General features: G+C 39.0%; 2 protein-coding genes across 2 annotated transcripts in view; one reads left to right on the top strand and one right to left on the bottom strand.

The window, feature by feature from the left end:
* Window positions 1-14,363, bottom strand: part of cfap61 (cilia and flagella associated protein 61) — a 43,455-nt gene extending 29,092 nt beyond the window's left edge. Inside the window, exons 1-12 of the mRNA XM_026923405.3 lie at window positions 14,215-14,363; window positions 12,064-12,214; window positions 11,881-11,957; window positions 11,480-11,547; window positions 10,521-10,638; window positions 9,389-9,518; window positions 6,886-7,095; window positions 5,119-5,231; window positions 3,456-3,495; window positions 2,730-2,863; window positions 636-747; window positions 472-540 (exon numbers count right to left, since the gene is read on the bottom strand). Of these exons, the coding sequence (XP_026779206.3) occupies window positions 472-540; window positions 636-747; window positions 2,730-2,863; window positions 3,456-3,495; window positions 5,119-5,231; window positions 6,886-7,095; window positions 9,389-9,518; window positions 10,521-10,638; window positions 11,480-11,547; window positions 11,881-11,957; window positions 12,064-12,214; window positions 14,215-14,357 (1,365 nt within the window). The 5' untranslated portion in view covers window positions 14,358-14,363. The remainder of the gene's footprint in view (window positions 1-471; window positions 541-635; window positions 748-2,729; window positions 2,864-3,455; window positions 3,496-5,118; window positions 5,232-6,885; window positions 7,096-9,388; window positions 9,519-10,520; window positions 10,639-11,479; window positions 11,548-11,880; window positions 11,958-12,063; window positions 12,215-14,214) is intronic.
* A 425-nt stretch (window positions 14,364-14,788) lies between these two features.
* Window positions 14,789-22,204, top strand: crnkl1 (crooked neck pre-mRNA splicing factor 1). The gene is made up of 14 exons (XM_026923343.3): window positions 14,789-15,013; window positions 15,808-15,960; window positions 16,046-16,137; window positions 16,228-16,386; window positions 16,486-16,652; window positions 17,820-17,998; window positions 18,236-18,406; window positions 18,860-19,051; window positions 19,158-19,217; window positions 19,575-19,655; window positions 19,738-19,977; window positions 20,067-20,168; window positions 21,157-21,405; window positions 21,719-22,204. Exons 1-14 carry the CDS (start codon window positions 14,966-14,968, stop codon window positions 22,082-22,084), a joined length of 2,259 nt encoding a protein of 752 aa, XP_026779144.1. The 5' UTR covers window positions 14,789-14,965; the 3' UTR covers window positions 22,085-22,204.
* The last annotated feature ends 280 nt before the right edge of the window (window positions 22,205-22,484 follow it).

Here is a 22,484-nt window from a genome sequence, read left to right as displayed (position 1 = left end):
ACATGAGTTTGCAGACACCCACGATTGGTTAGTGTCATTGTGATTGACAGGGGGAGAGAGAGACTATGATCCTAAAACCCACAGGAGGACAATTTTGTTCTCAATTCAGATGGCTGTGCCAGGGATTTGCAATCTCCTGAACACTTTTTAGTTGCGCTACTTGGGAGCCTAAAGCACATCTTTTTTTTTACTGCTAAAGTATGTAGCTACAAGTGGATTTGCAGTTTTGATGCTTTCCCCCATTAATTCTACGTCTCTACGACATGAGTAAGACAGATGTACTCATGGGTAAGACAAAATTTACAGACTTTTAAAGGTTAAATCCATCAACAAAACTAAGTGTGATTTCTGAGAGGTGCAATATTGCACTATAGAATCCCACATAATATAATCGCTAACATTAACTGATAATCCTTAGAATTGGTCAGTATAACCAACTGAATTAGATTTTTCCAGGGCAACTATAATTACCTGCTCATTTTTAATGACCAATACACCGATTATCTGTCCTTCGACCTGTGCTACAAATGCCTGAACGTCCTGTGGAAGAAAAAAATAAAAGCTTTCATAGATATTGTGTTGCATTGTACAGTCTCATTTTTTCATAATGTGTGCACATGTGAGTCAAGACTGACTGGGTCTCGGTGGAAGAATAGCTCCAGATCCTCCATCAGGGCTTCATGCTGAGGAACCAGTCCCTGAATCGCAGATTTATCTTCAGAAACCGCAACACGCACCTCTAGCGTCCTATCAAAACAGCAACATTTTGTCAATGTTGACTTGAATTTCCATTTTGTTATGGTTGTGTTTGAATCCTTTATAACTCTCATTACAATTACAATAAAAAATATCCCTGGAATGTACAGTTAAATGAACTGAACTGTGTTCTGTCTGACTTGTATGTAAAAGTGGATACATGGAAATGTGTATTGTTTTTCTTGAAGAAGAGTCAGCACTGTGAGTGTATACTGTGTGTTCTGCATTTATAAGTTGTCTGCACATACATATACATTAATGGTACATGATCACTGATCTTTTGCCACACATTAAACATGCACAATCAAGTCCATATGTATTTGGACAGTGACACAGTTTTCAGCTTTTTGCCTCTATACATCACCACAATGGATTTGAAATGAGGCAAGATGTGATTGAAGTGTAGATTTCAACTTTAATTCAAGGGGTTTAACAAAAATATTACATTAATATTGTATTCCATTTTTTGCATAGTCCCTCCATTTTCACAGGCCCAAAGGTAATTGGACAATTGACTGATAAGCTTTTTAATGGTCAGGTGTGGCCTGTTTCCTCACTATTTCATAACAGATCAAGGAGATAAAAAGTCTGGAGTTGATTCTAAGCATTGAATTTGCATTGGGTAGCTCTCAATATGCAGTCCAAAGAGATGTCAATGCAAGTGAAGGACAACATCTTTAGGCCGAAAAAAATTAACAGACCTATCAGAGAGATAGCAGAAACATTAGGAGTGGTCAAATCAACAATTTGGGGCATGCTTTAAAAGGAATTCAATGGTGACTGAACTCAGCAATATCAAAAGGCCTGGAAGATCACAAAGACATAAAGTGGATGAACGCAGAATTCATTCCTTGTTGAAGAAAAACCCCTTCACAACATCTAGCCAAGTCAGGAACACTCTGGAGGAGGTAGGCATATCATTGTCAAAGTCTACAATCGAGAGACTCCTTCATGAATGTGAATACAGAGGGTTTACCTTGAGATAAAACACCAGTGGTTTTGATTACCTCAAAAGCACTGGTAACACTCAAGAACAGAAAGGCCAGATTAGAGTTGCTAAACACCTCTAAATAAAGCCTGACCAGTTCTGATGCAAGATTAACTTGTCTCAGAATGATAGGAAGAGAAGAATATGGAAAAGGAAAAGAAGGGCTCATGATCCAAAGCATACCACATCATCTGTCAACAAACATGTGGAGGAAGTGTTATGGCATGGGCATGTATGGCTGCCAATGGAAATGGGTCACTGGTGTTTATTGATGATGTCACTGCTAATTGAAGAAGCAGGTTGAATTCTGAAGTGTACAGAGCTACATTTTCTGCTCAGAGTCAGTGAAATGCTGTAAAACTGATAGAACGGTGATTCACGTTACAGATAATGACCCAAAGTGTACCGCGAAAGCAACCCAAGAGCTTCTTAAGGCAAAGAAATTAAATGTTCTTAAATGTCCAATGACCTCAGCCCACCTGACCTCAACCCATGCTTTTCACTTACTGAAGACAAAATCTGAAGGCAGAAAGATCCACAAACAAGCAGCAACTGAAGGCGGCTGTAGTAAAGGCCTGGCAAAGCATTTCAAGGGAGGAAACTCAGCATTTGGTGATGGGCTCCAGATTTCAGGCAGTCATTGACTGCAAAGGATTTGCATCCAAGTATTAAAAATAATCCTAATATTTATGATTATATTAGTTTGTCCAATTAAAAGCCTGTAAAAATGTGAAAATGGAGGGACTATAAAAAACAGTTAATGCAGTATTTTTGTTTAACCCCTTGAATTAATGCTGAAAGTCTACAATTCAGTCACATCTTGATTGCTTCATTTCAAATCCACTGTGGTGGTGTACAGAGGCAAAATTTCAAAACCTGTGTCACTGTCCAAATACATATGGACCTGATTGTATATACAATAGAGAGCATGACAATAACCATCTACTATCCTTAATTTCTTCTAAGAGTAATTGTGGATGTTTACTTGAGAAGGCCTGAGCGGTGGAGGATGTAAAGATCACGGTGTCTGCAGTCACGTGGCATGGCTCTGACGAAGGTCTGGCGTAGAGGGGAATCTGGATCCAGCGTATGCACCAATATGATGCAGAAATCCCGCTCCTGATTCCCCAGACCAAACAGAAACATTCCATAAAACAGCTTTACCTACACTGATGAGCTATACATATAATTTACCCAGTGTTTAAGGAGCATGAAATATTTTACTTCACAGTGACCTAAGCACAATTAATCCACATATCGCTTATTAATATCGGCACTTACACAATAGGAAATAACAAATGCAACAATTTGTGCTGGCTCTGTTAGTTCAGCCAGAGTGTGTATGGGTGTCTCTTTGTGGAATTTTATGGGGTTCATTACACCCACAATTACCGCAGATCATGTGTTACACGTGTCAGTGAAGCAGGCTAAAAAAAAATCAGCCCAAATGGAAATCAAATCTAGAAGGCATTTCACGCTGTGTAAACACTTGACCTGACTGTCACTGATAGGCTGCATGAATCTACAGTCTGGGCTAGAAAGAAGTCAGCCCCAGTCTCGCTTCGTCATATCATTCTGTGTATTTTTCTTACGAATATTGGTGGTGCTGTTGCACTTTGTTCTACCAAAATCCAAAAATAATCTTGGCTGATCAGCTCTGTCTTTTACATTAAGTAGGAACATGTTTTACTGCTTGGAAGTGAGTACTCACCGGGAAAAGTTGAAAAACATAAGGCAAGCAATCAACGGCCCTGTGAGGGAATGAATAATAAAATCATGAGGGGAAAAAAAGAGCAGAAAGTTGTACTGCACAGCGTCTCTTTGTTGAGAGCAGAGTGAAAATTTGCCATGTTGGACGCTAACTACGGCGTCTGTGGCCAGCCAATCTGTGCGCTCAACCCCTCTCCTCTCGCCTCGCTGTCACTTTAAGCATTCGGCTCATTAATTACATGCTCACTCTCAGCGGGGAGCAAGCGGACTCCATATTCCGCAACAGCTGGGGAGTAAAGCGGCAGAAAGCTGTGCCCAGCAGGAGCCAACGAGCAATCAGACTCCCCCCAGTTTACACCATAACAGATCTTAAGCAAAAGCCACTGGAGCAGAGCCAAAGGGAGGAAAGTTTCCATCCATATACACTACATCACCAAAGGAAATACTCACCACCCCTTATGCTCTGTTCAGGTCACAGTGACCTACTTTATTTTGTAGTAATACTAAAATGATTATTTTTTTCCTACATGAACTTTTATGTGCTTGGCTTGCTTATTCTGTTGATGATGTTCAGGTCATATTGACACTCATGGTAACCAGATCGAATAAAGGTGTTAAAAAGATAGTTAACTGTAAATCTGAACCACAACTCTGGCTGGCTTGTTCTTTCATTTCCTTCAATATTGTTAATACTGCTAATAAAATAGGCTAAAATACTTTACAGGCATACATAAAGTATATATCCCTATAAAGTAAGGAATAAAACATAAGGCATGCTTATGGGAAAATAACAGTTAATGACGAAGTGGTGTAATGAGGCCAAACGTGAAGTGTGTTTCCATAAAGCACATCACAATGTCTTTAAATCCTCTTATACCACAGTAATTTGCCATCATTTAACATTTTTATTCATTACAGAACAACACATAATACTTTTTCTCCTTTTGTAGGTATATTTAATGCTGCAGAACATCCATGGAACAAGTTCGGTCCTGTTAACATTTATAACAGCGATAAGCAGCATCTCTCGCCCACTCATCCACCCCCAAAATAAGAAAAAATAATAATTTTTAAAAATGCAGCTTGTCATGTTACTGAGAAACCGCAAAGTAAAAATATGTCATTTCTCATGTTGGACACTGTACAGACTGTTACAAAGCACAGACACTGGAGACTCCTTCCAAAACTTCTCACAGAGAACATCTTCTCACAGAAAACTTTACCAATTACTTGTTTTTCTTTTTAATCCGCTTATTATTAGGCTTAGATTATGTGGACCATCTGCTAGATAAGTCCCTGTGAATTTGCTGTGACTATTGAAACGATAACATTTGATTTGATCCAGTGCAGTCCAGTCTGAGCCGTGCCAATATCTTCTGACCAATCAGAATCACAAATTCAACAGTGTTGTGGTATAAAATAATGTTTCATTTCATTCTTAAGATTTCAGACTTGTAAAAACAGTTCGTGTCTTCATCAACCCTGTAATCACCCATTGAAATTATTCTGAAAGATCTACTTTATCAGAATGTGACATCATGTTAGAAACTTCACGACCAAACACAACAAGGCAACAGCTCCGACAGTTAAAGTTAGTTAACAGTAGATTTAGCTTAGCAAAGCTTAATTTGGTAGAGTGATAAGTAATATGTGATTGAACTTACCTCGTTTCAAACCTCTTATCAATTCGTATTTGGATCAAGAAAGCATTATGTTCTGCTTCTGAGGCTGCGCTGTTTCCGCTGCTGTCTGTTGTATGAGCTCTAATGGGCTCGGCCTGATTTAAAGGCACACAAAATGGCAATAATTTAAAATAGAAGTGTTAGTGACAGTTGTATGGCTGCACAGGAATAGCTGTCTTCACATATCCTGATGTTTCTTCTGACAGAAAGTAATATGCACGGTCTGAGCACAGGCCTCTTGGGTGCCTCTGCATCATTTAGGGTTTAAAGGTCTTGCTCAAGGATCAGCTGTAGCACTGACAAGACAGTAGCACTGGTATGCATTCAGTGTATTTCTTTTATCTACCTCTGCCAGTCCTGGGTCTCAAACTGACAAACGTCTCATCACAGACCCAGGTTATAAGACACTTAAGTAGCAGATTATCCTGGCTTTTGGAGTTCTGGTCAGGGCTGATTTTTGTTCCCAGCAAAAATAAGCATGTGACCTAACACTGCAACCTTACTGTTTAATTTGTCTCATTTGTAAAGAAATTTAGCTTGTCAGTCTTCCAGATGTGCAAATTTTCTGACCAGAGCTTTACTGAAACCAGACATTGTAATTTTAAAAGCAAGTGGTGCAATTATGATGGATTCTGCTCACCGATAATTGTACTATACCATGGGATTTTGTGGTAAAATTCTGTTTTTATTTCATGAATCCTGCTAGTTTTTTCTTGTGGCAGCTGTGGTTGTTAGTCAGGTATTAGTTTGGCAGGCTTACATCCATTGCTCTATGGCATATAGCTGTCCAACAAGGGTCCCTGGAGGACTAGTGGTTAGGCCTCGGCACTCTCACCACCACGGCCTGGGTTTGAATCCTGGCTAGGGAACCAACTAGGTTGCACAAGACAGTGCACTCCAGTGCCAGTCTCAAGCCCAGATGAAAACTGGGGAGGGGGAGGGCATATAGCTCATTACTTTGGTGAAACATTTTTATAGTTTCTGAAAGTTAGAGGTGTTAAAATACGTTTTGACAGATAACTCCAATTTTGGCCCAAACATTGTTTTGGACTGAAAATACAACTGACACAAATAGCTCTGTCCCTGGGTGGGAGGATTGATAAGTGGTTCTTAACAGACCTACCATGCTGTCCTGATTGTAAATATTGAATAGGTTTTAAAGATGACAGCTGCAGTAGTAAAGAAGACATCAAAAAAGGGGACTGTATGTTTAGAGATCAAGTTGGAGTAGCACAGACCAGTCCAGCATGGACTTAAATGGCCCAGTAATGTCTTTTAATGAGCTGATAACAGTTAAGCCAGGTTTGTGTGTTAGTTGTGGCCACTAACTGACATCCACAGAAATCTTTTGTCAGTCAAAGCAAAAGCAGGGCAAAGGTGCTTTGAAAAACAATTCTTGAATACTTTCAGAATGTTTGATAGTGATAGTTTAGTGCTTGGTTAAGGTTGTGTGGTAAGGAGTGGAAGGTTGTAAGTTCAGATCCCAGGACTGCTTAAGAGCCAAGGTTGAACTGCTGAGCTCTCTGTTTGGATTGGATTCTACCTTAGCTATAAGTCGCTTTGGATGAAATACAAATATGTCATGCCTATGTCTAATAAGTGTGCACTAATCTGCATTAGGGTTCTGTAAGATCTTAATGATGAAATGAAGTGGATAATGTCATTTAATAACGAAGCACTGGCTGAATTCTGAACTCTGACTAACGCCAATAACAATCTGAGCTGAACTGTGACTCTAGCGTGACACACCTCTTTGACTTCAGTCTCTGTGTTGGATTTTTGAGGATCAGTGATGTCGTCTGTGGACTCAGCATGCTGAGATTGGTCCAAATCCTCACTCCGCTCCTCTGCTTTCTTCCTTTTCAATCCATCAAAGGGCCCAAGCTCATACTCCGCATTCAGCAGCAGCAGGTTAAATTTACCGGAGACAATGATGAAGCCAACAGCAAGGCCATCGTTCTGAATAAACATGTGCACACACACACACACACACACACAAGAAAGTGTACTTTTCATCTTTTTTGTCCCTCGTTTAATTTCTTTTCTTTCTAACACTTTGTTCTGAATTATTTTTCTCATTCTGTCTTTTGAGCTTTACACTTCCTTCATTGTTTCCTTCGTTCTTTCCTTCCTTTATTTAGATATTTATTTATTTGTTTGTTTGTTTGTTTATTTATGACATTAACTGTTGACCAACTGATGGTTGTTTTTCCTTTTTCTTTCTTTTGAATTCTTTCTCTTTTTTTCATAAAATAGTAACATACATTTGTTATAAAAGATATAAATAGAGATGATCAATTAAATTCCCCCTTTTAAATGTAAAGTTTACTTTGAACTTTTTATTTACTTTTAATGCTGGTCCTCTCATAAAAAAAGGAACAGTATGTTCTTTGCAGTTGGAATGGAATAAAATATTTAAAAAGCCTTAGCGTGGAAAAACAACAAAAAGCCCTGTGAATAATTTATGACATTCTCTGGAGTGTCACTTTCATAACAGTGCTAGGCGATGTGGAGCAGATTGCTGTGTGCACAGAGAGAGAGAGAGAGAGAGAGAGAGGCGACATGCAAACACAAAACTGCAGAAATGCTACAGATGTCTGGCCTCGGCGTGCTGAGTGCGAGCATGTCTTGGCTGGCCGTTCACTCTCATCTGCCATATGCTGCTATGAACACATGTCAGTATGAAAGGAGGGGGACATCGTGGTGTTCCTGAGGGAAGAGCCCCCCCACCACAAATTCATCTAGATTTAAGCAAAAGCATCTGTAGCCTCGAGTGCACCTACTGCTGTGCAATTCAAACCTCCAGCAAGGGTTTTAATTCCATGGACATTTATAAAAGGAGCATCTGATTACACCCTGACTGCATACATTTTATTTGAAGTAATTTAAAAAAACACCTTAAAGCATAGTTTGTGATCACACAGTTTGTTATAAATATTTAAATACTATATAAATGTATATATTAATTAAAAATTGTATATAACCACATGGCTCAGAAAGTAGTTCCATGAATGATATGTTTATATTGCATATTAATGTGAACATTCTAACACATTGTTGTTTCTATATTAACAGCTTATACACATGGACTTGTACAGCAGATGCTCCATGTGATCTAAGACTAATAATAAGTGGATTTTTTTTAAGTGTTGTTATTGAAAAAGAAAATGTACCATTGTTAATGTGGGGAAGTTTTTTGTTAGGAGACGTTTATTTAACATGTATGGAAGGATTTTTGGTGTCAGCACTTTGTAACAATGACGGGGCTTTGTAAAGTTTCCCAGCATGTGAAAGTGTTTGGGACAGAGGAGTTTGTAAAATGACAGGCTGTGCTTTTTGGAGAGAGAGAGAGAGAGAGAGAGGGAGAGAAAACGAAGAACATGCTGGAGTTAGTTTTAAATAAGTGATAAGAGAAACTAACTTGTTTTTCAGATGTTCCACATCATGAACTTTAATTATAAGCCATTAAAAAGTGGTTCGTGTTGTTTGTTGTTAGTAAATTAAACATAGTAATCATTGGGAAATCAGTGTGTTATGAGTGGAATAACACACTCCAGACCATGGTTCCACACCACCACAGCGTGGATTACTATCGTATAACTACACGCATTATGACCAGGGCCAATTTTGCTCTCTTGGCTCCCGCCCACTGACGGCTGTGACATCATTGGTTAAAATTCAAATCTGCAATCTCCCGATAATAGGGTTTTTCTGGTTTGCCACTCAGGAGCCTTCTTAAAACTGAAACATTAATATTCTCAAATATTTTGTAAATGTTAAATGTCTGAGGTATATATATATATATATTTTACTTCGGCTGCTCTGGTTAGGGGTCGCCACGGCAGATCATTGTTCTGCATATGTGATTTGGCACAGTTTTTATGCTGGATGCCCTTCCTGAAGCAACTCTTCCCAATTTTATCCAGGCTTGGGACCGGCACTGGAATTGCACTATTGTGTGCAACCCCAGGGGCTAGGGTTCGGTTCCCTGGCCGGGAATCAATGCCGTGCCGTGCCGTGCCAGTGAGAGCGTTGAGGCCTAACCACTAGTTCTCCGGGGGCCCAATTAGTATATTTTTGTTCTTGTTTATATATATATAAAATATATATATTTTTTTGTTTTGTTTTGTTTTGTTTGCAGATTATGTAAAATATATTGAGCTCATTTTAAATTAATTTTAAATAACATTATGTAAATGCATTTTATCATCTTTTTTTTTTTGGTGATATACTATTGGCAGGCAAGACTAACCTCAAACACAGCCACATGATTCATCTCACCCTCAACCTCGATCTTCTCAGCCAGGGTGTCCTGCACAGGCCAGCAATCGCTCAGAGTCTTCATCTGCTCTAAGTATGTGAGGTCAATGAGATCTTCTACCCTGCATCACATCAAATCACATCAAATCACATCATATTCCACACTATCTGACTAAACTAGCATTGTAAAGCAGCTCAGATGCTCTTTTCCCAAAAAAAAAAAAAAAAAAAAACATTTTTAAAAATTAAGCATTTGTCACACTAACTAGAAAGTTTAGAAGTGTCTTGAGGAAGAGGACTTACAGTATAGCCATGTAAACCATTAATGATGTTTCACTTCACATATGTGTGAATAATACTAGACAAATAAAGCCAGTTATTCAATATTGCATGAGCAAGAGTAACTCTCACAACTCTTGTTTGTGTGATATTGCTTAATTATAGCACAGAACCTTTGAATTCTAGAATCTGATTGGTCAGAAGATGTTGATTCATTTTCCATAACAGGAGCTCTGACAATAGTGCAGGCTACAAAGTAAACCACAGGTTCCTATTAATGAGCTCATTGTAATATGTTATCATTTCTATAGTAACAACACGTTCATAGGGTTTATACATAATCTACGGCTAATAATACGCAGATTTTAAAAATATGCTGGTGTTTAATAAAGAAAAGCGAATAAACTTAGATAAACTTTTTCTATAAAAAGACATTTATTTAACAATTATGGAAGGAGTCTCCAGTGGCAGAGGGCTGTACCAGTGAGTAAGTTTTCTGTTGCAGAAAGTCTTGAGGACAGAGAAGTTTGATCATCACTAGCAAGCGGAGTTAGTCAGTGTGGATCATTAGAAATTGACATGTATGTATGTCCCACCATGTGCTGCACTGCTCACTATGTCTTTATTTGGAATGCTGGGAAATATTGGCACTTTAGCAACCTCAGAGTGTCTTATTGTTCAGGAGTGTGAAAACTGCATATGCACTTTATCTTCTAAGTCTTCGAACGAACAGGAGGAAATCTCTCAGGTTATTTCTGTTTGCAGCCTGCACAAGGGTTAATGTAATGAAAGGGTTAAACGTGTGTGCGTGTGTGTGTGTGTGTGTGTGTGTGTGGTCTAAGCACCTGGCTCTGCGCACATGCAGTCTTGGACAGTAGTTGTGTCTGTGGCACACAAACGCACCACACTGGACTTCCTCTGTAACGCAGGGCATGGGCTCAAAAATGTCCAACAGAGCTGGCTCTAAAGAAAAACAATGCAGCTGAGTATAAACGCTGGCTCTGTGTGGCTGCTCTCATCAAGTTCTTTTTCTATTGTATGAGCACTTTTGACCACATCTGGCCAAATCTGGAACTGTTCAACACTTTCAGAGCCAGCTCTTGGCCAGCAAAGTTGGTACATGTTCAGCACTGAAATTCTGCCGGTCCAGAACTACGGAGCGGTTTCATCAGGCGCTTTATCACCATGACAACAACTTGAGCATAATTACATGAATGACATTAAAATAAGATAGTAACAGTGGGGAATGTTTAAAAAGAAATAACAGCTGAAAAACAGCAAAGGAAATATTGCATATATTACTGTCTGTATTGAGTTTTGCATGTTCTCCCTGTGTCCGTGTGGGTTTCCTCTGCTTTCCTCCCACCTCCCAAAACCGTACCGAATGGGTGACTGGCTACTCTAAATTACTCCTAGGTGTGAATGAGTGTGGTGCTCCATCCATGATGTATTCCCACCTCATGCCCAGTGTTCCCGGGATAGGCTCTGGATCCACCGTGACCCAGACCAGGATATAATGCTTACTGAAGATGAATGATATTGCAAGTGTAAATCAGTGGTCCAGATAATGAAGATAACGAATGTGTTCTGTTTGTTGAAAGTTCAGAAATAAAAGCTCATAGTCTCAATTAATAGTCAAAATATTACTGTACACATTTAAACTTTTTTTTTTTTTTACAGTAAAACAAGTCCCTGGCTACAAAAAGCCTTGCAAAAAACCACTAGCTTCAATCCAAACATCTTTGGATAAAAGTAGGGTAATGTAGAGAATGTCCTGAAGTTGAGTACTGCGTGGTTTTCTTACCGAGGCTGCTGCTGTAGGGGGTGACGAGGCAGATGTATTCCAGCTCTGTGATGGCATTGAACACAGTCCTGGTTGCGATGAAGAAGACAGACATCATGCTTCATGTCTGCTTTGCGTAAACCCTTTTAAGCTCACAATGTAAAATCTAACTTTATCTGATTGCAGAATTCAATGTAAAGGCTCTGAATGGAAACAGGAAGACATTGCCATGGTGGAAATGTAATTTTCGCTGCCCCAAACAAGATTTAAACCGGCCTTAACTGGATGACTATAGAGAAGTCTGGCTTATTCAAGTCTAAATACATAAAAGCATGACAGGCAAAACAAATCAAAATAATGCTGTGTCTTTTTCAGAAATGTAAAAGTTGTCTAAAATCCTGTATTACATTTTCAGTTTTTACCTGATAATCTCTTTAGCACTGGAAATAGAAAAGCCGGGCTGGGCCACAAATAGATGCAGGAAAATTGTGTTTAATGGCTATAGAGATTAAAAAACAAAACAAAAAAAAACCTTGAGCATGAGGCAGATCACAACAGAAAGTTTTATCATTACTGAATCATAGAAACTACATCATTTTGCCTACTGTGAACTTTGTGGTGTTAAAATGGGTTTGAAGTAGCTGCTCCCATGAAGCCTGATCCACCAGGTCACCAATGGGATGGTCCACCAACGCAGCGTGGGCCAGGACTTCATTTGTTGCTGTGCTTATAGTAACTGCCAGATTAGCTTTTTCCCTGAGAATGAAGCAAACAAAAGAATAGAAAATGAATGTGCACAAAAATAATTCAAACCAAATTAGGAATGTATATTTAGGATACATAATGTAATGTATACTAAATATAAATATAACATATCATATCAGCACTGTAATGGTGGATTGGGCATGTTTTTAAATTGATCCACTAACATATTTTTGTCTATGAAAGCCTCTGAAGTTCAATGACTGAACACAGTTCTATACTTTATATATATGCAGCAAAACCCAGCAGCTTTCATTATGTTTTTTTTTGTTTAAAAAGTGGTCTCTTACGTAATCTGCTGCTTTCTTTACTGACATACAAACATTTTTCTGTAATATTTAATTTTGTGCTGGAAAACTAATGTTTGGAAATCTAAAATGTTTTTGTACTGAATCAATAAAAATCTACAACAAAGTTTGTACTAAAAAAAAATAGGGTGCCTAAGACATATATATGTGTGTGTGTGTGTGTGTGTAATATATATATATATATATATATATATATATATATATATATATATATATATATATATATAAATAATATATATAAAACAGAGCATATATTTACTTAATATATAATATATTTAATATATAATATAATATAATATATTTACTTAATAATATATTGTACTTAATGGGTATCCACCATATCCGCCACTATCAGGATGGTTATTGAGCAATAATAAGAGTTGTGATATTAGTAGTGAGGGTGAAAATGAAAAAAGCATTTGTGCATCTCTACACACAGAAGGCTGCTTCTCTGACTAAAACCCTCCTCACTGGGTCACTGACGTTTTGGTGGACGGCCTTCTCTAAATGTCACGGGCAGTTACGAACACAAATAAAAATGGATTTTAAAAAGTCCTGCTCACAGCTGTTGCTGAGACTAATTATGAACTTGACTGATGTAGCTGAGGTTGAGGAACTGTCACAGCCAGTATTAACAGACCATGCTGACAAGGGGCCTCATTTATAGAGCTGGATATGAACGGATTTATTTGTAAATCATTCGTACAAGCGTTTACACAAGAAATTTAGTATTAATGAAAATGCCTTAACTTCGAGAATTTTTTTTTATAATACTTTTATTGAGAGCGTTTTGAGTTTTTCATTTTTATGTTGGTTTTCATCACTTTATCTAAAGAATAAGAATCACCTCCAGACCATAGTTAAGACTTGTTCAAAAATGATTGGTATGCCACTGCAGAGCCTAAGTGAATTTTATGAGCAACAAGTGATAAGGAAAGCTCGGAGTATCATGAATGATGACACGCATCCAGAAGCTATTCGTATTTGTAACCTGAATTGTAGTAATGAGTACTGACGAGTATTAATGGTTCTTAATTTGTCCTGCACTATTTTTTTTTAGATCTTACTTGTGGTTATCGCAACAGAGGACCGGCCTTAATTACTTAATTATCACTTATTATGATTAATATTATATGTTATTAAATATTTTATTGGCATTAAAGTGAGTCAAAATAACTTCCATTAATGTCTTTCAGCCTTAATGCAAACATTTACACACAACTTTTACCAAAAGATTGATAAATGATGCAGTGTTGGCATTTCTATCTGTTTTTTTTTTTAAATCCAGTGTCTTTCAGTGTTTCTGCTGACCATGTCATCCTCAGGTTTAAATCTGGATACAGATACAGATCTGTTTAGATCACTAAAGAGATACAGATAGTGGTATTGCATAAGACCTCTAATATGGACAAAATTCTACTGAAATCAACATTGTGGTTGTGATGTCTTACAATATATGAATATATTAATAAACGTAGGGAATGTTTAGGCAGTGACATTAATTAGGAAAATCTAAATTTACACCCATGCTGATTTGTGATGCACTGTAATCCATACTGAAGGAACGAGTCTGCAGGTTATGAAGAAATATTGTTATATGTTATATGATATGTGATTGCTGTGTAAGTATATTGTGCCACTGAACCTGTCCCTGCATGAATGTGAATTATCCTCAGCAGCACTCACAGCAGGTGGATCACATTCACTCTGCCAAACACTGCTGCAGTGGCTGGGCTGATCAGCTCAGTGATCTTGAGAGCATCACAGGACTCTGTCCTTCTCACAGTTACAGATTTCTTTTCCCCAGTGGATGAAGTAATGGTCGTCATGTTCTCCTGGAGGAAGAAAGAAATACACAAACGCCATTATCACTCATCTGCATTAAAACTACATTAACACTGTACTACAGTTATTCCTAAGGCTCGATAGTCAACCAACATGGTGTCAAAAAATAAATAAATTGCTACCATTCATGCGCCCGTCTCATTAATCCTTCCCGTTAATCTGTATACTGTATCTCAAACTGTATGTGGCCTGAGCGTCTCGTTGCCATGGTTATAAAACGTCATGACGTCTGCGACGTAAAACGTTACCGTGCATGGGCTACGTTCGACGTTCGTTCGTTCATCTTTTCGCTTTTCCCACCTGTATTCATACACTTCCTGTCCGCCTGCGCTACCACTCCTCCGTCTGATTGGCTATTACATCATACCGACAGCTTTCTATTGCACAACCTTTTTTGAGCAGCCAATCATAGCGAAGAAGGCAGGACTTGACGTAATACGGGTGGGGAAAATGCCCCATGGAGCAAAGTTATGGCGGAAACTTGGTTTTGATAGCATAGCGTTGAGAGTTTTGTATTTAAGTTATAAAATTGAATGCTAAAAACTCGTTTTCTCTTTTTTTTGTTTTTGGGGTAAGTTAATATTTTGGAGTCATGGCGTCCACCGCGGCAGGGAAGCAGAGAATACCGAAAGTGGCAAAGGTAAGACAAATGGGCTCGTGCAAGGAGCTCAGTGTATGTAGCTAGCTAGGTGGCTAAGCTAGCTAGTTATTTTAATTAGAATTACAATAACTGTTATTACTGATGTACTATGAAATAATATATCGTTTTACTGCAGTATAGTTAGTATATAGTTACATGTAGTTACACTCGGGCATATTAGCTATAATTCCGTTGTAATAATCTTAGCATTTTTCAGAAATGCTATGCTGTTAGCTCTAGCTAAGCTACAAACTGTTAGCCTTTGCCAGGTTAATTAATTAATTAAACAATTTATTAATTAATAGGGCTTGCAAGTAACGGGAAATGACATTAATAAACAATAAAGGGGGAAAAAGAAGTAAATGGAAAATAAGTCAAGTCAAGCAAAGGCATTGCACACCTTCAATAATTTTAGGGTATATTTTCTATTTCCAAAAAAAAAAAAATAGAGAGAGAGAGAGAAATTCTGCATTCTAAGTACACAGTACATTACAATAGTACATTTATCCTAAGTTTACATTTGTGAATTAAGAGCTTAGCTGTGAGCCATTTAATATCCTCAAATTGAAATGCAGGTAAACATTGTAGGGGAAAAAAATGTAGAAAGACAGTCTTTGACTTTCTGTTTAAATAGTTTTAGAGACACTGGAAGTTTAAGCTGGAAGTCTGAGGTCACACAGCTAATCGTGACCTGCATCCTTTTGCAGAATGCTTTATAAGCAGTTGTTTAAGGAAAGGTTGTCCTGCCAGCTGTGATGGTTAACACACACTCTGCTATGCCTTTCCTGTACCAGGTGAAGAATAAAGCCCCGGCTGAGGTGCAGATCACGGCCGAGCAGCTGCTCCGAGAAGCCAAGGAACGAGAACTCGAGCTACTCCCCCCTCCACCCAAACAGAAGATCACTGATGAAGAGGAATTAAACGATTACAAATTACGAAAACGCAAGGTAAGATGACCAAACCCGGGGTTTTACAGGGGTGTCTGATTTCCTTCATTATCCTCATGTTCAACGTCAGTGATCTGCTCTGCAGGGGTTTGAAGACAATATCAGAAAGAACAGGACTGTCATAAGCAACTGGATCAAGTACGCACAATGGGAGGAGAGTCTGAAGGAAGTACAGAGGTATGACACTCTGGATATACATTAATCATAACGCTGAGTTAAATGAATTCAGGTTAAATATTTTTTACATTTCTGCTGCCTTGTTTAAAGAGCTCGGTCTATCTACGAGCGAGCGTTGGACGTGGATCACCGGAATGTCACGCTGTGGCTGAAATACGCCGAGATGGAGATGAAGAACCGACAGGTCAATCACGCCCGCAACATCTGGGACCGAGCCATAACCATCCTGCCCCGAGTCAACCAGTTCTGGTAATCCTTACACTTCACTTCCTGTAGTTTAACTTCACTGCTTACTGATCTTCTGTGTGTAATGGGATGGACCTGGTGCTTGTCTGGATGTGTTCTCAGGTACAAGTACAGCTACATGGAGGAGATGCTGGGGAACATAGCAGGCTGCAGGCAGGTGTTTGAGCGCTGGATGGAGTGGGAGCCGGAAGAGCAGGCCTGGCACTCTTACATCAACTTTGAGCTGCGCTATAAGGAGGTGGAGAAAGCCCGCTGCATTTATGAGAGATATATCCTTACCAGAGTGCTCCTGCTGGGATGTAGAAATGGTGCTTGCTTTTAGAGTGAATATAAACAGCTGGGTTATTTTCACTACAGAGACCTTGTCAGGACCTCAGGACCTTTCCACATGGTTTTAGTTTCTGGGCTGTAGGAACTAGGAGCTGCATGACTATTCATTTTTACTGGTCAACCAAGAAACATAGTCGATGAATCGGCTATTCTGTAAATAAAGCATGAAAAAAGATTCAGTTCACTTATACCAAGCTGGAGGAGATCAGATCAAACACGGGGGGGGAGAAAAAGGTTAATGAGGGGAACACTTTTAACGTGACCTATGAAAGTGTGACCGAAAAGGTAAACTAAAGATCGAGCTGTGGTCTCTTTCTATTTATTTGGAAACAAAAAAAAAAAGCTAAAACCATTGAATTTTATTGTAGAGACTGGTCATGCACGTTGTCTAATGAAACTGACTGATCGGTTTCCAGATTGAAAATTACTGTTCTGTTCTAGGACTGCACAAAAATTGCATGATCTCATCATTCACTGGGACCAGTGACCATACTCATTCTGCTACACTTGTTCTCACGCATGTACCTTAACACGCTCTGAAGTCTACTGAAGAAAAAGGGAAGAAGTGTCTGAAATCTGTGATGTGAATGAATTTTAAAATGACCCAAATGCATGCTTTCAGTGATAAGAAACAAAATTTGTCCATTGCAGCTAAACAAATATGTAATATTTTGTATTGATTAATAAATACCCAATTAAATTAATTAAATTACAAGAGGCTTAACAGTTGCTGTTTAACCAGGTGATATTGTTGCTTTCTTTTCAGTTTTGGAAATACACATTTTGCTCATGGCACCCTGATATTTAGTATAAAACTTTATTAATTACAGCTAATTTTGCTCAGGATTTCAGCTAATGCAGACAAGCTGTCCCTCACAAACATCTGCTAGGACTTTGTAGCTACGCTGCTCTGCCAGAGTCATGTAAGAATTTAGTAATTTAGTATACATATTGTTCCTTACAAACCTGGAGTCAAAGAAATGTGTGTGAACTCGATTCTAAACCAAAATATTGTGATTCTCAATAAGCCATATACTATCGTGTTATTAGTTACTATTATTGGTTTTTGAACTCATATCAGTTTTAAGTCCTTAACTCCCCTGCACTTGTGATAGTCCACCCTGTAGTGAAGAACTGGATCAAATATGCCCGCTTCGAAGATAAACACGGTTACATTGCTCACGCGAGAAAAGTGTACGAGAGGGCTGTGGAGTTCTTCGGCGAGGAATACATCGACGAAAACCTCTTCGTGGCTTTTGCTAAATTCGAGGAGAAACAGAAAGAGGTAATTTCTTCCACAAATCTCCATGCACAAAGTCAATTCTGGCATCCATCAGAAACCTTGTTTCAACTCTGGTGATGTTTTTAAGTTGGACATTGAAGCATAATTGTCTTGTATTTGTGAATGTTTGCCTTTTATAGTTCTCACTGAAATCAGTGAGATATCAAAATATCTTTATTACGTCGTCGTGCAGATTCTGTTACCCATTTTCAGACATGTTGTGTGTGTGTGTGTTTTCAGTTTGAGCGTGTACGGGTGATCTATAAGTACGCCCTGGACAGAATCCCCAAACAGCAGGCCCAGGAGCTTTTCAAGAACTACACAGTGTTTGAGAAGAAGTTCGGAGACAGGAGAGGAATCGAGGACGTCATCGTCAGCAAGAGGAGATTTCAGTATGAGGAGGAGGTTAAGGTAAAATATCACTAAATATTCTATGAAAACTTTAAACATGAGAGATGATATGGCAGTTCGTTGTATACATATACGCATTGCACTTGAATAGTCAGGGGTACTCAGCTAAAACCTGTAAAGGCCCAGTTACATAAAAGTCCTTGCTAGTCAGAGGTTCAGATAAGCAGCTAACATGACTGAATGCTAACAACAGTTACCTGTTAATGCTTAACCATTTGGGATTACTTCATGGCTATAAGTCTGTTTAAAGTGGTTATGTCCCTGGTCTAGTTTACAGAATCAGAAATACACATTATTAAACACAACTACAGTATTACATGGCATTTAAATTGTTCTCTTTAAAGCTGTGATATTTCATATTGTTTCTAATCCTCACCTAAATGAAACTGTTTAAAATAGTAAGAGTACAGTGTGGGATATTAAGTTATCTTTTGGCTCTGTGTCTTATTTCAGGCAAACCCACACAACTACGACGCCTGGTTCGATTACCTGCGGCTGGTGGAGAGCGACGCAGACGCCGACACGGTCCGAGAAGTGTACGAACGAGCCATCGCCAATGTTCCCCCCATCACGGAGAAGAGACACTGGAAACGCTACATTTACCTGTGGATCAACTACGCTCTCTATGAGGAGCTGGAGGTCAAGGTCAGACCCGACACCTGGCACTGAACTAACGTTAATGTTCAGTGGGCTTTTAATATGTGTTGTGCAGTTAAAGTCTTCATCACATGCTGGTTTGGTTCTGTGACAGGACCCTGAAAGAACGAGACAGGTGTACCAGGCATGTCTGGAGCTCATCCCTCACAAAAAGGTACGCATCACACTGTGGTGGATAAATTATTGTTATTATGATAATTATAAATAAGACAATTTTGTTAAACACCAGACAGCAGTAGTATGTTTTAAAGTCATATTAAACAAAGTGTTATTCCATGTATACCATAGAATTCGCCTATGCTAATAGTTTTTAGTTAATAGAGAATGACGTCGTAGTTTTTATCCATTTATAGTCATGTTTACTGTTGTGGAATGTCTGTGAAACAATTTTTTAATTATTTTTTTTTTAATCCCTTGCATTATAGCAGCTATTAACAGTCATAATCCAAGTATTACAGTTCAGAAATTGTTAGAGATTTATTTATTTGTATTATTTCAATCTTGTTCATAGTTTTCATTCGCTAAGATCTGGTTGCTCTACGCCCAGTTTGAAGTCCGCCAGAAGAACCTGCCGAGCGCCAGACGAGGCCTGGTAAATTTCGACAATCTTTAGGATTACAGGATTAAACTTATTGAAACTGCAGTCTGATGCCTTGTTCACTTTGTAACCACAGGGCACAGGCATTGGGAAATGCCCAAAGAACAAGCTGTTTAAGGGCTACATCGAGCTGGAGCTGCAGCTCAGAGAGTTTGACCGCTGCAGGAAGCTCTACGAGAAGTACCTGGAGTTCAGCCCGGAGAACTGCACCACCTGGATCAAGTTTGCTGAGCTGGAGACGATCCTCGGAGACGTAGAAAGAGCGCGGGCCATATTCGAGCTGGCCATCAGTCAGCCTCGCCTCGACATGCCAGAGGTATTGCCCACATGTTGCCCGCTGTTTTAAGCACTGCTTTGAATTTGACCTGGAATTTCCTGTGTTCCTAATTCGATGTTTCTCTGCAGGTGCTCTGGAAGTCTTACATCGACTTTGAAATCGAGCAGGAGGAGTATGAGAACACGCGTGGACTTTATAAAAGGCTCTTACAGCGCACACAGCATGTCAAAGTAGGGTTCTTCTCTTAACATTCCTAACATAAGGGCTCTGAACACATTCCAGGGGTGTCATCATTTATCTCCATAATGACACAGAGTTTGATCCACATCATTTAGGACTTAAAAATAATAATAATAATAATTCCTGACTTTGGGCTGTTTGAGCCCTGAGTTTGTTATGACTGATGAAGTGTGAAAGCCGTGTTTGACCCCTGGAGCTGGGATTCGCGTTAACCAGACCACAGCACACTTCGCATCAGGTGTAGTGTGAGCCCTTGCACTGAAAGTATCGTGAAGCTACTAGATCAGCTCCCTGTTGCATGCCTTGCATCCAAAACACATTTTTCTTTGCTGCATGAGTTTGAGTACCCCAGAAAAGTAATAATAATAATTAAAAAAAAAAAAATAGATCATTTAGTAAGCTAAATATGTGCATAAAAATGATGTATGGAATTGCTCAGTTGAGCCACAATTAGAAGAAATTGTTCTATGTCCAAACCAGCCTAGAATTAGTCCTCAGTGCAGACGTGAGTATTCGGACACCTTTAGTATATATGAGGTGCTCAAGCAGGCTACACCTCAGATGATCATATCTGCGTACTTTAAAGTGTTTTGAGTTGTCGATTTTTTTTTTAAAGCAGCAGAGATGTCATTAGTTCTGGCTGATAACGGTTTCGACTCTAATCACATCAATGTCATGCCGCAGCCTGTCACGTCACTGTCAGCTGCAATAGCTGACAAACAAGGAAATTATAAATACTGATGTTACTGGAAAAAAAATATCACTAATTTTCCTCCACTTTAACTCAACATACCTGCACTACAGAGATATTTATTTTATGATTGTTTAGTTTATTCTTTTATCAAATAACTCAAGCTGTAATTTAATGGCTATAGAGAAGTATGATAATGTCATGTCAGTTTTTGTTCGACGCTGCCCCTGGAAGATCTGCTCATTTGCACACAGGTAAGACTGTCTGTTCATGTCTGTTGTGTGCAGGTATGGATCAGTTACGCACAGTTTGAGCTGTCGATTGAAGGTGAGGAGCGACTGCAGCGATGCAGGCAGGTCTATGAGGAAGCTAACCGTAGCCTGCGCACGTGTGAGGAGAAGGAGGAGAGGCTCATGCTGCTCGAGGCCTGGAAGGATTTCGAGCAGGAGTTCGGCACCGTGGCCAACAAGGACAGAGTGAGGAAGCTCATGCCCGAGAAGGTGAAGAAGAGGAGGAAGCTCACGGCAGAGGACGGGGTGAGTAGGAGGAAACAGAGACTGCAGTGTATCATCTCATAGTGCAGAGTTTGCAATGTTAATGTCAGAGATTTTCATATCACAAAGATCAAACTGTTCAGTTTGTAATTCATTTAGTTGTTAATGTAATCATGGACTGTCACATAAGCTTTTTTTTTTTTTTTTTTTTTTGGAACCTCTGATACTGTGCATGTGGACAATACCATTTTATTTGTGTAGCACTTTTAACAGTAGACACTGTAGGCATGTAATGTGAACGTTGTTAGTGGGTTTGCAACTCTAACTCTTAATGGTGTTATGTTTTGTTCTCCAGTCGGATGCAGGATGGGAAGAATATTACGACTACATCTTCCCAGAAGACGCTGCCAATCAGCCCAACCTCAAACTCCTGGCCATGGCCAAGATGTGGAAGAAGCAGCAACAGCAGGACGAGCCTCAGGAAGAACAAGAGACAGAAAAGGACGAGAGCACCGAACAAGAGACAGAAAAGGACGAGAGCACCGAATCCACACAGCCAAGAGACGAGCAGGAGCATAGAGAAGAAACCCAGGAGACTAAAGAGAGTGTGTGTGACGATCGGGACGACAGCGACAGCAGCAGTGAGAGTGAGAGTGAAAGTGATGAGGAGAAGACTGAAAACAAAACAGAGGAAAAGACAAATCCTGCAGAGGAGGACTAAACTGAAAATGATTTTTTTTTTCCTTTATTCAATATCAGGATAAACTGGACTGATGGGGCTTCCATCACCTCACAAACTGTTCTCACTATTCTTTTATAACAAAATAAAAAGGAAAAATAAGTGCAGTGTACTTCTTTGTATTTATAAAATGAGTTGTGTTGAAACTGTTACAAGACTGAATATTTAAACATCTTTAATAAGTAATTAATTTAGTTAAAGGAATTGTTTGGCCAAAAAAAAAAAAAAAGGTGAATAATTTCTCCCTCTTACTGTAAATTCAGCCAAGAGCAGGAGCTCCAAGGCTAACGTAGCTCCCAGCTCTTTAGAGCTACCAGATTAGCATTGACATTCAAAAAATTCAAAACATCCAAAAATCAGTACAGTAGGTAATTTTTGACCA

The sequence above is a fragment of the Pangasianodon hypophthalmus genome, chromosome 19, assembly GCF_027358585.1.
Source record: "Pangasianodon hypophthalmus isolate fPanHyp1 chromosome 19, fPanHyp1.pri, whole genome shotgun sequence".
In the NCBI taxonomy this organism is placed as follows: domain Eukaryota; kingdom Metazoa; phylum Chordata; class Actinopteri; order Siluriformes; family Pangasiidae; genus Pangasianodon; species Pangasianodon hypophthalmus.
This window is presented reverse-complemented; position numbering and strand designations above follow the sequence as displayed.